Source organism: Passer domesticus, chromosome 15 (assembly GCF_036417665.1).
Source record: "Passer domesticus isolate bPasDom1 chromosome 15, bPasDom1.hap1, whole genome shotgun sequence".
NCBI classification, from domain to species: Eukaryota; Metazoa; Chordata; class Aves; order Passeriformes; family Passeridae; genus Passer; species Passer domesticus.
The window spans coordinates 3,733,715-3,747,541 of record NC_087488.1 but is presented as its reverse complement, the minus strand read 5'-3'; the positions used below and the strand labels follow the sequence as shown (position 1 = coordinate 3,747,541).

Here is a 13,827-nt window from a genome sequence, read left to right as displayed (position 1 = left end):
ATGCAGCTCTGAGCCCCTCATTTCTATTCCCCGTGGCCTCTTTACGTGAGTTTTCCCCAAGAGGGGCAAAGCCAGGGGAACCAAGTCCTTCCTGAGCCCATCACCATCTGCGTGGTGGGCCTGGCTGTAGATGGAGGAGCCCAGGTACGTTGGACTCTTATTGGTTTTGACCCTTCCATTTGTGTACATTTGGGAGCAGCCTTTCTTTCTGTTCAAGGTGCTACTTCTATATTCTCTTTTCCAGGACTGAGGAGGAGAGGGCTGAGGCTGGGGACCTGAGGTTACAGTGCCTCCATAGCTGCTCCCCAAATAGTAAGTGACATGAATGTGCCTGGTACACAATGGCTTGTACTGTCCCCACGCTGGCTCCCGGGGCCCAGAACCAGGTGTGGAGTAGGAAGCTTTGGGAATAGAGGTTTGTTGCTTTCCCACACAGCCTTGCCCAAGAAATAACCAACCAGCATAAGAACAGTGCAGAACTCTCCAGCATTCCATTTAGGATGTGCACATATCCTATAATTTTGTGTTATCTCAAGAAGCTGTGACTTCATAGTAGTTTAAAAATATGCTCTAATTTACACCTGTATAACTTTCATTATCACTACCTTTTTTCATCTATCTTTATCACCAATTCATGATGATGCATGCTGTTGAATATAAAAATGATTGAAAGCAGCTTTGGTAGACAATAACGTTAGTATAATTAATGCCATTTCTTGCACTTTCTCTGGAAATTGCTGTGCTTTTATTCAGTGTTTGCAAAAGCTCTTGCTTTAAGCTATTGGGAATCAGTGGTTCAATGTACAGAGCAATGTTGGAGCATGGCTCCTGCCCTGCTCTGAATACTATACTTTTTCTTTACTCTCCAGGAAAGATGTGTGCAGTTTCATGCATCTATTTCCTTGGAAAGAAAGCCAGTGATCCTTCATTCAGCAGGAGGGAGCCTTGGGAGAGTGACTTGCTGGCTCTGCGCTATTAAAATTTGGAAACCTCATGGCATTTTGCTGCCTCTGTCTTGCTGAGATGCACATCTCAGCCACATACTCATGGAAGCTTGGTGTCTGTACCCCCCACCCCTGAGGGTCCTGCTCCCTCCCCAGACCTGCTGGAACAGCTCTCCAGTCCCATGTCACTGCAGGTGGTGTCCCCACAGGCATGATAGTGCTGGCACTGCTCTCCAGCTCTGTTTGCCATCAGCTCACTTGCTAACTCCTGCTCCTTGAAAATGTCATGTCAGTAATGGATCTCTCCACAGGCAGATCCATGTCCTTCATTCTCACAGGCCTGAAATTGTCTATTGGTAAAAAATTGATCTGGGTCACGTTTCCTGAGAAAGTTCCTCACCTGCCAAGCTCCTGGCAGGTGCTCAAATGTGTTTATTTTATTAATGAAGCCTGTCCAGAGGTCTTTGTTTCAATAACAAGTCTTGGCAATAGGTGCTCCAAGGAACAGGCTTTGCTGTTCCTATGGCCAATCCTGTCCCAAGAATTTCCATTTTAAAGGACCCAGAGCTCACCCCACAGAGTGCTGACAGCACTGGGAAAGCAAACCCCAAATGAGAAGCCCACAGTCAGGTTAAAGAACAGTGGCCATCCCTCAATATTCCATCAGGCTCAGCCTCACATCCGTTACCTTCTGTAATGAAATCAGATCAATATTAATGAAGTGACAGGAGAGAAGTTCTGCTCTCAGTTCACAGTTTACTTACAAATCCAATAGAAGCTGCAAAATGCTCATTATCCATGCTTATTAGGGAGGAAAAACCATTAGTTACTGCTGCTTGGGGTGGCACAAAGCCTCACAATGCTCAGATGAACCTCTCCTTCTCAAGCAAGTGCACCAAGCCATAACTGGCCTGGGCCTGACTCCAGGATCCTCCTTGATGCTGGTTCCAAGGTCCCACACTCCCAGTCCTGGTCACATTCCCCATTCCAGGGGCCCGTGGCCAGCAGAGGATTGAGAACGGCAAGAGAAGGGCTTGGCTAAAGGCAGAGCAGCCACCAAGGTCACACTGACCCCAAGGGGGTGTGGAAGAAGGGGACACATCACTGGAACAGACCAACCCAGCAGCCAGTGCCAGCAGCAGAGGAAATGCCGGCAGGTCACCAGGAGCTCTCCATGGACACTTGGACACTTCCCACAGGGGTATCCCATGCCAGCAGGACACCAGGAGGCACCGGCTGCAGTTATTCCTGCTGCTCTCCTCAGCCAGCACCTCGTTCCCTGCAGGACCTGCCAGCACCCAGAGTGCTCTGAGGAGGTTCCAGCCTGAAGCCAGCGCAGATGAGGAGTACTGGCTCATCCTCGGGCGTCGTGAATCTTTCTGTCCTCCCAGCAAGACAAGACAGGGCATCTGTCCTTGTTGAGAGGAAAGGATCTGGGGGAGTGTCCCTGAGGAGTGAAAGAGCAAAAGCTGTAAAGAGGAGAACAAGGCTGAGCGAGTGTGGAAGACAAACACTACCTGGCCAGGTGATTTTGGAAGAGAGAATGTTAAAGGTTTTTGAGCAGCCCAACAGCACTGTGGGAGCACAGGTAGCACAAAGGGCCTTATGCCAGGGCAGGATATCAGGTGCCTCTCTTGGCAAGACTGAGCTCTCCGTTTTGAGAAGTGGCCCTAAATTATAAATTCCATCAGAAGCTTGAATCCATAGTAGACTCAGGACAATGCAGTTATTCAATCTTGATAATTCTGTATTAAACTATTAAATGTCCGTCACTGAACTATAATTTTCTTTTAACAGGGTTAAAAAGAAAATTATTTTATTTCCTTTAAACCCCTTTAACAGGGTTTAAACTTACCTGAGCTGAGAGCAGCACCAGGGAGCTCTAACTATAACTTGGCATCCTCTGCTCTCCTCAAGCTGCCTTCCTGTGCAAACATATGGCACTGGCCCTATACATCTGATACCCCCGGACATACCAAATTTAGCATTTCCAGGCACTTTTAAAGTCTATTTGCTGTCATTTTTGACCTTGGAGGTCTCAACTTTTTCTTTCAGAAGTGCAGGGCTGGGAGATCTCAATGCTCCAGCTGTGTATAGCCCCTGCACAAAAATATAGAAGGAGAAGTTTCACATCAGGATATTTTTGTTGGTGTTGCACAGTTACTCATTAGCAAAAAATGCTCACTGTTATTAGGCTCCAGCCAGCAATAGTCCTTGATTTCAGACATCTGTATGTCCATGCCACTTCCACCCTGTCCTCCAGAGTTGTCCCACTGTGAGGCATTAACACGAGGAGCCTGGATCCCACGGGGCAGGTGGGAGAGGTGCAGATGGTGAATGTCAAATGGGCAAGAGAGAGGCAGGAGAAATATCACAAAGGACAAGGAGGGACAGGTGTGGTGGCAGAGCCAAAGAACAGATAAATAGCCCAGAAGAGGAGGAGCTGAGCAGGAAACAGCAAAATCTTCCTGTCTGTGGCTGAAAGCCTTGGTGTTATTTGAGGCAGATAAACCCAGAGTTCAGGACACCAGCTTCTCTTGTAGGAAACTGAGAGATTATTCAAAATTAATTCAGTGTTAAAGAAATAATATGTCACTGTTTTGGCAGCGTGGGCATTTCAGATGGGTCACCTGACAAAGAGGAGGCCTTGAAAAAAATAGTTTTATTCTCATGTCATCACCCTGTAGGCATTTCCCCTGGGTCCATCCTACAGCTCTTTTACCATCCTCCCACCCTGGCTGTCTACAGTGAGATTTATGCAACCAGTGCTTCACTCTAAAGCATAGTGTAATTTGTTCCTATTCAGACAAGTTCATCAGAAGAACTCTAGGTTTAAAACACGGTGGAAACAATTCATAAAAAAAAAAAAAAAACCAAAGAATATCCACTGGGTTGGTTTTTTTTTTCCCTCAGTCATGAGTGCCATGGAAGCGAAGTGATGCTGGATGTGCAGGCAACTTTCAAATGTCTCCAAAAAAGTCTGTAGCACCAGCTCAGCTGGAGAGGGCAAGGCACAGACGGCAGCCAAGGTCACTGTGACAACGGGGAACATGCTTTATATGCTGAGCAGCACAGGCTGGGAGGCGGCAGACAACAAGGGCTTGACGCATTTGAAGTGTCGCTCAAAGTTGAGCCAAGGTTTCTCCTTGTGGAGGTACCTGACAGCTGCAATCAGCTGCCTATTTCATGTTAGCATTGATTCCAACTCCAGGTCTTGCGATTCTTCCTGTAATTTATTCAGTTCGTAGTGATTCACCACATTAAAAAAATGTGGTGGGGAAAAATCCCCTCTGCTAAAGCACCATGGTTACGGGTCGAAGATCCAGCCTCGCCGCGCTGACGGCAGTGGGAATCTCACTCCTGTCTTCAGGCAAAGCCTTGCCCACTAGGAAATTCCAAAGCTGAAGGTCTCAGTTCTGTCCTCATTTACCTCTGCTAACATCCAGACTGACATTTTGCTTTAACGTTGCTTCTTGAGCTACCAGTTTTTCTGCTTCCGAGATAAGGAGGATGATAAAAGTAAATGCAGTCCTGTGTGGAGCATGGCAGCTCGTGAAAACTAAGGGGAGGGAAAGGGAAGCAAAATAAGCTGACAGTTTATAATACATTTTTTGTTTCCTCCAGTGCACAGGTGAATTGAAAGGTTTCTTATATAAATTTCAGTGGGATTAGTTATGAAACGTGCTTTCTGTCACTCTTTTAAATTGCATCTTTCAATAAATGCTTCATCTCCTACAGCTAATCCTGGATTTATGCAAAAAACTCCCCAAACCACCCCCCTCAAAACCAACCCTGTCCCACACTGCTAAACATGTGAAATGAAGTCTTTCAGACTCTATGTGCACCCAAATAGCCTTTCACTTACTGTGCATATCCTGCTCCCCCCTAGAGTGGAGGTAGGGATTGTTCTCAGTTCAGTTCAGATAGTTTGACATGGTGAGATATTTTAGGATAAATACATGTCATTTTAACAGCCAAAATGCATTTTTGTTTTTATTGCCTTAAAGTGGAGTTGTCTCTTGTCTCCCACAGTCCAAAGCCTGAGCTACTGACTCTGACATGCAAGGAAGGGGCAGCAATCCCTCTGAGCCAAATAACTGGTTTTTCTGTAAAAAAACCCTTTTATTTATCAGGGACTCTCCTGCAGCAGGCACCATAAAGTCAGTGGGAACAGGGACAGCCTAGAGGTTCCAGTGGAAGAGAAGGATGGTGAGGTGGGACTCAGAGGGGAGAAAAGTGAGAGAAGGAAGGGGAAGGGGGAGGAATAAATTATTTTCATAGTTAGGCAGAAGCACAGAATAGCAGAGTGTGGACAGGGACCCTGGAGGGCTCTGGTCCAGTCCTGTGCTCCCAGAATGTCCAGGCTGGATCAGGCTGCTTCATTCCTTGTCCAGTTAGATTTGAACATGTCCAAGGAGGGAGATCCCAATCCCTCCCCTGGCCCCTACCCCGCTGTTTGAACACCCTCAGGGTGAAAAAGCTTTTCCTCATGCCCAGTTGGCAATTCTGGCCTTCCAGTCCTGTTCAGCCAGGTTAAGAAGGCAAGGCTCTCCCAGGTGCTCCCTGGGACACGTGTGAGCTTGTTTTCTCTCCTGCCCTTTATATAACCCATTTTATGATTCCTTTTAGGCTCTGCTTTTATGCAGTAGCTCTGTAACTGTCCGCATTTCCAATTATAAAACCTTTAAATTTGATTTAGACCTGATAATTAAGCTGTGATTTAGCAAATTAACCCTATTGAAGCCCAGAGGTGTGAGACATGCTCTTTAGAACCTTAAATGTTTGGTGTTTAATTGCATCCAACACTGAGAAAAGTTCAGGGAGGAGAAGTGACTGTGTAGCTAATTCAGGTCGCTGATGCTGACAGGACAGGACCTCATGCACAGATCTCACACATCCCATCCAGACCAGGATTTGCAGCTGTCTTCCATCACAAGGATTTACCAGATGCACAAAAAGACTCAGTTGGTCCCTGGCATCACTACAAAAGCTCGTCATGTCCTTTGGCTGTTAGAAATCCTGCACCATGATCTGCACAGCAGTTGTCTTTGTGTTCCCCTTCAAGGTCAAAGCATTTCTAGCTGCATTCCCTACCTGTCAGGACAGTTCCAGGACACAGGGGTGGAACATCTTCCTCTCTTGCCATCAGGATTGGCAAACTAAGAAAAATTTAGCCATCCTCTAGTTCCCTGGGTTCCCAGGCAGTGCTCCCAGGAGACTGAAGCACGAGGGCCCAGGGAAGGAAGGCAGGATGGGCAGGGAGAGGTGCTGTGGCCAGCTGCAGCCAGGTTTTGGTGTCCTCACAGCCATTATGCCAGCAGCTTTCATCCCCTCCTGTCCTTCCCCAGCACCAAACCCTTGGTTCTCACAGAGCTGTGTGACTTTTGGGAAGGAGAACGTGGATGTCCCAGTGGTTCTCACACTGAGGACAGCTGACATGTGCTCAGTCAGCAGCAGGGAGGAGCTGGTCCTGAGTTCATGTGCCTTATTCTCAAATGCTTTTCTATTGATCATGAGAAGCAGAGGGTTTTATACAGACACAAGAGGCAAACCAGCCTGTGGGGAGATGAAGTTGTGGGAAACAGGCTTAAAATTGTCCCAAAAAAGGCCTGAAATTTTCTTATAAGCCTTTAGCCCAGTCCAGAGGAAAAAGTGTGTGTTTGTCTTTCTTCAGGGCTTCACAACACCCAGCTCTAAGTGTCACTAGCCCGCAGAAGAACAGGAGTGACCATAATGCTCAGAAAATCCCCCCATTCGCTACGTCAAGCTCTTCCAGCGACACATCAAGCAGCTCTTCACTTTCATCAGAACCAACCAGCCAGATCTCCATGGTTCAGGATCAAACCCTGCTGGACATCACCTCCATCACTAGATTGGCCCCGGGGGAATCACTAAACCCTCAACCACTTGAGCAAAGAGATACAAATTTAGCAATATCGTGTTCCAGCCCACTCGGAGCAAGGACTATTCCAGCATCTTGCCCAGCCAGCCTCAGGCTCAGTCTAACACCCAGCTCAGCCAAGCCACAGCAATACTCTGACTGCTCTCCAGTCAGCCCAGGGATCAATGCAGCTTCCTTCTCCACCTTCTGTCCTCACTCAGCACAAAACGTACGAGCTTCAGCTTCCGATCACACACTGACCCCAACCAGGACAAGCACAAGGCCTCCAGCAACAGCGACTCCTGAAGAGAGTTCCCAGGCTCCTGGCTATTCTAAAACTGAATTAAAGAATACAGGAAAGGGGTTTGAATCAGATCTGGAAGATCCTGATCATGAGAGGTATGTATCCAGAGCACACAGGTGTCTAACTCCTCAAACGGCCCATGTTGGTACAGAATCAGTCAGAGCCCCCCGCCATAAAAAAAAGTTAAATATCTTTTATGATTCAGATGTTCCCAGTGTTTGCTTTCCAGTAACCCACCCTGTGCTTCCACTAAACCCTGTCACCCAGGAAGCAGAATGCCCTATTTCCTATACCCATTTAGCTCTCCAGAGCTCCTGACAGACCTGGGCCAGGTCGGCACCCTCAGCTCCTCCAGCAGGGCACAGTTTTCAGGTGCCTCCTTTCCTTCCAAACAAGGCAGCACAACTTTCCCTTGTAGCAGCAGGGAGAAGCTCTGCTGTCCCCTGGAGCCTCACAGAGCAGAGCAGAGCAGGGGATGGTGCTCAGTGGCATGGCCAGGATGTCCCCCCCAAACCTCCCCTGTCTGCTCTCACCCCAGGCAAGCTGGGCTCATCCCACTCCTCTGAGCCTCTGAACTCCACCCTGTCTCTGCCACTTCTTTCCTTGGCAGGAGATTTGTAACCACACAGGAATTCCAAGCCATGGAGAAAGAGCTAGAGGTTGTAAAGGAAGACCTGAAATGCCTGAAGTGGAAGGTGAGGCACATAGGTGAGACGGTGCAGCCCCTGGCCGAGGACAGCAAGAGGTACAACGGCTACACCCTGACGGAGCTCAAGGCCATGGTGCAGTTTGAGGATGACCCTTACAAGGCTGCCCACAAGATCCTCACCGCCCTCTTCAGCGATGTCTACTGGCCACAGCACCCAGCCACCGAGCAGGCCTGCAACTCCCGCTCCCTGCCCGAGCCCAAAATAGACCCAGAGCTCTACATGGTCTACTGTGACATCCTGAAAAGCATATTCCCTGGAATTAGCAGCCAGACACTGAGGGAAGAGACACAACACGTGCAGAAAGGAACGCAGAGCACAGTGCAGTAGCAGCAGAGCCCAGGGTGCTGTGCAGAGTGCCAGCTCTGGGTGACTTTAGAGACTGGACTGTGCTAGGTCCCGTCGGTCCCCTTGAGGCATGGATTGTCTGTGAAGGTGTTGGTGAGCTCTGAGCCCTCATGCCACTTGCCTAGTGACACAGAGTGGGATGGCATCCTGCACTCTTCCCACGTTTTAGAAAACAATTGCTCCTTTGGTGTCTCTTTCAATCTATGGACGTTTCCTTGTTTCCAGCAACTACAAATGCTGACAAAAGAATCCCACGAAGGCATTGTATGTCCAAGCAAGGGCCTTCTCCCAGCCCCAAACAGACCAACCAACCAGCATCTGGGTAGTTTCTATTTTCTAGAGTGTATCATTCATTAAATGACATTACTTGTTAGAAAATTGTGCCTGTTCTTTTTTATTTATTTGTCTGGCAGTGCTTTGCACATCAAATCAATCAGCCTCGTCACCTGAACACAAACTGGAATGAGACCTGGGAATTTCAAACCTTCCCCTGCACAACTGAATCCTTGGTTTCAGAGGCACAAACCCAGGGCACAGTGGTGAGCAGCTGTGGTGAGCCCAACCAGGTCATGGGGTCAGGGTACAAATGTGCTCCTAAATCACCAACCCAGCAGTGGGACAGGGGAAGCTCTGTGACCTCCAGCCCTCCCAGTCTGTGGTGACTGGGCTCAGACCAGCCCAGCTGAGAGGTTGTGGCCCCATGCAAGGGTCCTTCAAGGTGAGCACTGCATGGAGCCTGTCCCAAGGGAAGAAGGCTGCTGGTCATGGAGGACACACAGGAAAATGGTCCTGGAGCTCCCTCCTCCCCATCTGGGGACCAGCAGCATGCCATGGATGAACAGCTTGTGCCCCAGGTTCTGCCCACAGGCCTGGCCTTGCAGCCTGCTCTGTAAAGGAGAGAGTGGAGGGCTGCAGGGATGTCCTTGTGCTACGTTGCTCAGTGGCAGTGGCAGCCACACTCCCCTGCCCCACTGGTTCACCCAGTCCCTCTCAGAGTCAGTGACACTTCTTGGAAAGAGTCACTTCCCTGGCCTCAGTGTCACAAACACCCCAAACCCCAGAACACATCCACCCTGCTGCTCCTGCCAGGCCCCAAGGAGGGCAAGAGGTACCTGAGAGTTCAGCCCCCTTCCCCTCTGCTGGGCTATAATCCACTTCTAAAGCTCAGTCCAAAAATAACAGGGAGGAGAAAAAAACTATTACAAAAGCACTGAAAGCAGATCATTCCCAGTGCCACCAGAGATCCAGGCACCCTGGGAGATGGGAGGGGGCCACAGACACACTCTGGACCTGCTGGGCACACCTCCATGGGGACTCTGACTTTAGTGGCAGAGCTGCCACCTCCCTTGCAGCAGGATGCACTCACAAAGACATTGGCTGAAGCTCCCTGTTGTTAGCAATTTATTTCACTTCCAAGCTGCTCTGCAGACACGGGCATGGCACTGCCCACGCAGCCTCTGTGCCCCACTGCAGCCAAGAGCCACAGCTGGCACCTCCAGGCACCTCCAGGGAAACAGGGCTGTGCAGTGTGTGCCCTTGGGACAGTGGCAGCACCCAAAGGGACTGGGGGAAGCCAGCTCTCTCTCAGGTGGGCACGGGGCTGTGCAGGATGATGGCAGTCACTGGAGGCATTCTGGAGTCACTGGAGATGTTCTGAGTGTCCTCTCATAGCAAATCCTCCAGGGTGGACCATCACAAACCCAATGGAATTCTCTGTGCACTGTGGAAGGGTGTCTGAGTCTCACACAAACACCCCCTGCATCTTGTTCTGCTTTCATGGCTCTTTCTTGTAGGAAAACCTGTCCCTTTGGATGAGATGTGTGGGACTAGACTCCCACAGAACACACAGGCACTGCTCCACACTCATTTTTCTGGGACAGACCAGACCCCCAGCTCTCTCTGAGTCTCTCTTTGGAGCTTTCCATAACCTCCAGTGGACACTGAACTGACAAAAACACATTTAGCAATATCAGTCTTTATACGTTGCATTGCCTGCCCTCCCTGCCTGTAAAACTTTAATACATTTGCTCCTGAGAGAACAGGCACTGTGCCTTCTCATGCTCACACACATGCCTTCTCATGCTCATGAGACCAAACAATATGCTCAGATTTTCTCTTTTAGTCTCCTTCTCCTCATGCCTCAGATCCAGCACAAGCCCATGAATCACTTTTATTAACCTTACATCACCAGGGCTGGTTCTGTCAAACAGTGTCAGTTCTGGGTCCCTTTCAGGTTTCAGTGTCTTCTTCTGCAGGGTCAGTTGTACTGTGAGTGAATCACCTCCACCCACTCTGGAGATGTGCATCAGGTCTTTGGTTTTTAGCTATTCCAGTGGAATTTCCAGCTTATTTGCATCCAGCTGGAGCTGGCCAGTCTTGCCAGAGCTTCTATACAACATTTTTTATTATTATTATTATTATTATTATTATTATTAGGTATCTGCACCTTCTGAGCCCTGCAGCCTGTCCCAGAGCCTTGCCAGCCACAGCAGCCCAAGTGCTCAGGGGAAGGGGAAGAAAGCAGCAGGACAAACCCGCTCCACCTGTCCTTTACAGGCTCCTCAATTCTTCCTTTCCCTCTGCTGCATTTGTACCTTGAAGGCAGCTCTCCTCTGTGGAGATGTCTCAGTCTTCAATTACTGCATTATCTTTATGACCATTTCCTTGTACTTGAGGCACCTTCCCTGATTTCTACACGGGTAGAAAAATCCATTGATTTTCTACTCATTTTCCTCTTGTTGATGTGCATTACCAAATGCTTTCATCCTTCCACAAGTCTCAGCTTCCCTTGCTGCTCTTCTGGGGACAGAAGCACAGCTGTCTGCCCACAGTCCCAGAGAGTTTTTCTGTGTCCAGTCTATTTTTTCTGCACTCACCCACTCCTAACACAACAGGAGGGCGAGGGCTGGCCGCCCACACCTCAGGAAGAGCCCTGCTCCCTGCAGAGCACAGAACTGAGTCAGCACAACCCAACTAAGACAGCAGTGTCTTAAATATACAGGCCTGAAAGCAATTTTTTTGGCGTTGATTTTTAACATCCTGTGCTTGCCAGAATGTGCCCTGTTACAAGCTTGCTCTGTCTTTAGGCTCTAGGTCTTGCTGCCTGGTATTCAGACAGAAAAGCAATTACACAGCCCCATTACTGTGACAGTTAAAGAGATTCAGCCATTGTTCTTCTTGGACAATTCACACTGATTCCAACCCCTCCTGCCTGGCCCCTCAGCATAAATAAGCCTTCTCTCCAAAATGTTATCACCTCCACTTGTATGGAGACAGGCAGGGCAGGCAATCAGACACACAGTGAAAAATTAGCCTTTAAATCCATGTTGCATTCTGTCTACTCTTCATTAAACTATTTTTTTTTCCTTGAACACATATTCTCGAGCTCGAAGACCCAATACCAGACCAAATTACTTTCTTTCCTTTTCTCTCTTAACTACAGGCATTACATTTGCTATTTTGCAGCCCTGCCCGGGTCCAGAGTCATTAGCATCACACTCATTCAAGGGCCATGCTGGCTGCTGGGCTTCCATCCTGCCTGTGTCCTGAGGGCCTCAGAGCCTGGCACAGCCTGCCTCCCCCCTGTCCTCTCCCAGAGCAGATGTCTGGTCAGAAGTGTGAGGACAACAATATTTTTTTCCAGCCTCGGGCAATCTGTGGTTTGCACTGATTGATTGCATTAAATAAGCAACCTATTAATATGCCCCCTGCTGTGGCTCGATGGGCTCCAGTTGGCAGAACAGATTCTTCAGCAGATAAGTTGTGTTAAACAGGGGGTCCTGATGCATGCTGCTCCTGGAATCACAGAATAATTTCAGCTGGAGAGAGCCTCTGGAGGTCAGCTTGTCCAACCCCTCTGATCAGACAGCATTCCAGTAAAAAACCCTGAATAATAAACTCTGTGCTGCAAAAACGAAACCATTGCAATAAAAACAAGCTTCTGACAACAAAAACAACAACAACAAGATTTTAAAAATAATAAAGGAACTTAATTTACATCTGCATCAGTGGATAAAGAAGATAAATGGCAAACTTTTTGTAGCACTGGTTTGGAGGGCTCTTTGCTGTGGTTAGATCTACATGCATCACCAATTCATTTGTCAGCCTTCTCATTAATATCTCTAATGCATAATTGCAGTCAAAGTCACTCATTGAACCATGCATTTTATGACCTCAAGGGTTACCCCTTCGTACTGTTAATAATAATATCCCTGCATAATGCAAATGCTTTATGCAAAACAAGTCCACCAGCTCTTCTTCTTTATGACTTAAAATACAGCACAGCAAGTTTTAGGCAACTGTCTGCATCTTTATATCAATTACAGGCATCATCTGTCCTGAATTGTGAGTCACAAGGGTTTGGGCAGTGCCATTAATTACCAGTAATGCTTCCTCCATTAGTCCTCCCTGAATGTCTGCTCCACATGATGTGTTCTCTATACATTTATACAGCCACTGCCCCTGGCACACTCCATTTCAACCTGACTTCATTTTCACAATAAACCTGCAATCTTTGTTCTCCAAGGTGAAGGTGCCTCCCGAGACCCTCTTCCATTTCTGCTATCCATCCATTTCTGTAAGTGGTTCCTTTCCCACTCCGAGCTGGAGCCCTCCCCCACAGACCTCTCCCCTCCTCAGAGTCTGACAGGGAAACAAGTGCCCTATAAATCATCTCTGGACTCTTATTCCCAGCCCACAGGCAGGTGACAGCAGTGCAGATGTCCTGAGGGCCTCGATGCTGCTCCCCCAGGAACAGGAGTGACACTGGGACATCCCAAAGGGCTCACACACAAGGAGAGAACACGGATCCTCCCCAGCCCTGCCCTGAGAAATGCAGACCACAGCTTCTGGCCAATTTATTATGAAGAGTAAATTATCAGAGTGGCCCATAGAGAATGATTAAAATACACATCAATGCCTTGCTGGGTCAGTGGGTTTTGATCGGATCTCCCATTTTGTGTTAATATTCAGATATGTTACTACCCCAGAGAGATGAATAATAGTGGCTATTTAATTTCTCTGACAATATTAAACATAATGAAAAGTCATACTATCATCCCACATCCTTCCCCATGAATTCTGGCCACAGAGAGATCTCCTGTTGGTAATGGAAATGTCACTTTGATTCATCTGTTCACCAACGAATCCTCACCAAACAATTTCCAGTATACAGCAAGCTGTCCCAAAACATTCCTTTGGAAACAAGCCAGAACTGACATTCACTGTAAATTAGTTTTTACCACTGTTTAGGCTCAGACCATTTCAGGTAGTTTTGCTACTCACTCTATTTTTAGCAGTGTCTCCAGCATACCAGGAAAAGAGGTGGATCATAGGACTTCTGCTAATCTGCAAATCTGAAATTATAGCTGAGAGATGGAATTTATTATTACACAGCTCAATGACAACAACAGAGATGACCTTTCTGCAATGAGAGAAGTCTTATCCATGCTGATCTGTGCCTTTAATCAGGGAAAGGGGGAGGGTTATTATGCACCAAAGGAAAAACTTTTTCCCTATGGGGACAGTTAAGTATTAAAACAGATTGGCCAGAGAGGCTGTGCATCCTCCATCCCTAGAAGTTTTCCAGGCCAGACTGCTTGAAGCTCTGTGCAACCTGGTCTGATTTCTGTAAAGTTAAAAAAA

At 48.0% G+C, this 13,827-nt stretch overlaps 1 protein-coding gene across 3 annotated transcripts in view; it reads left to right on the top strand.

Annotated features, from left to right (window-relative positions):
- The window catches only part of GSG1L (GSG1 like), a 55,403-nt gene extending 46,859 nt beyond the window's left edge, over window positions 1–8,544 (top strand). The window contains exons 6-8 of one of the 3 annotated variants that reach the window (XR_010348121.1): window positions 245–312; window positions 870–2,469; window positions 6,619–6,755. Coding sequence is in view for 2 of the 3 variants with exons in the window: in XM_064390473.1 (XP_064246543.1) it covers window positions 6,619–7,224; window positions 7,740–8,166 (1,033 nt within the window). In the remaining variant the exon portion in view is untranslated. Of the gene's footprint in view, window positions 1–244; window positions 313–869; window positions 2,470–6,618; window positions 7,225–7,739 lie in introns of those variants that run through there. The other 2 variants (XM_064390473.1, XM_064390474.1) reach the window with 2 other exon arrangements.
- Window positions 8,545–13,827: the final 5,283 nt, after the last annotated feature.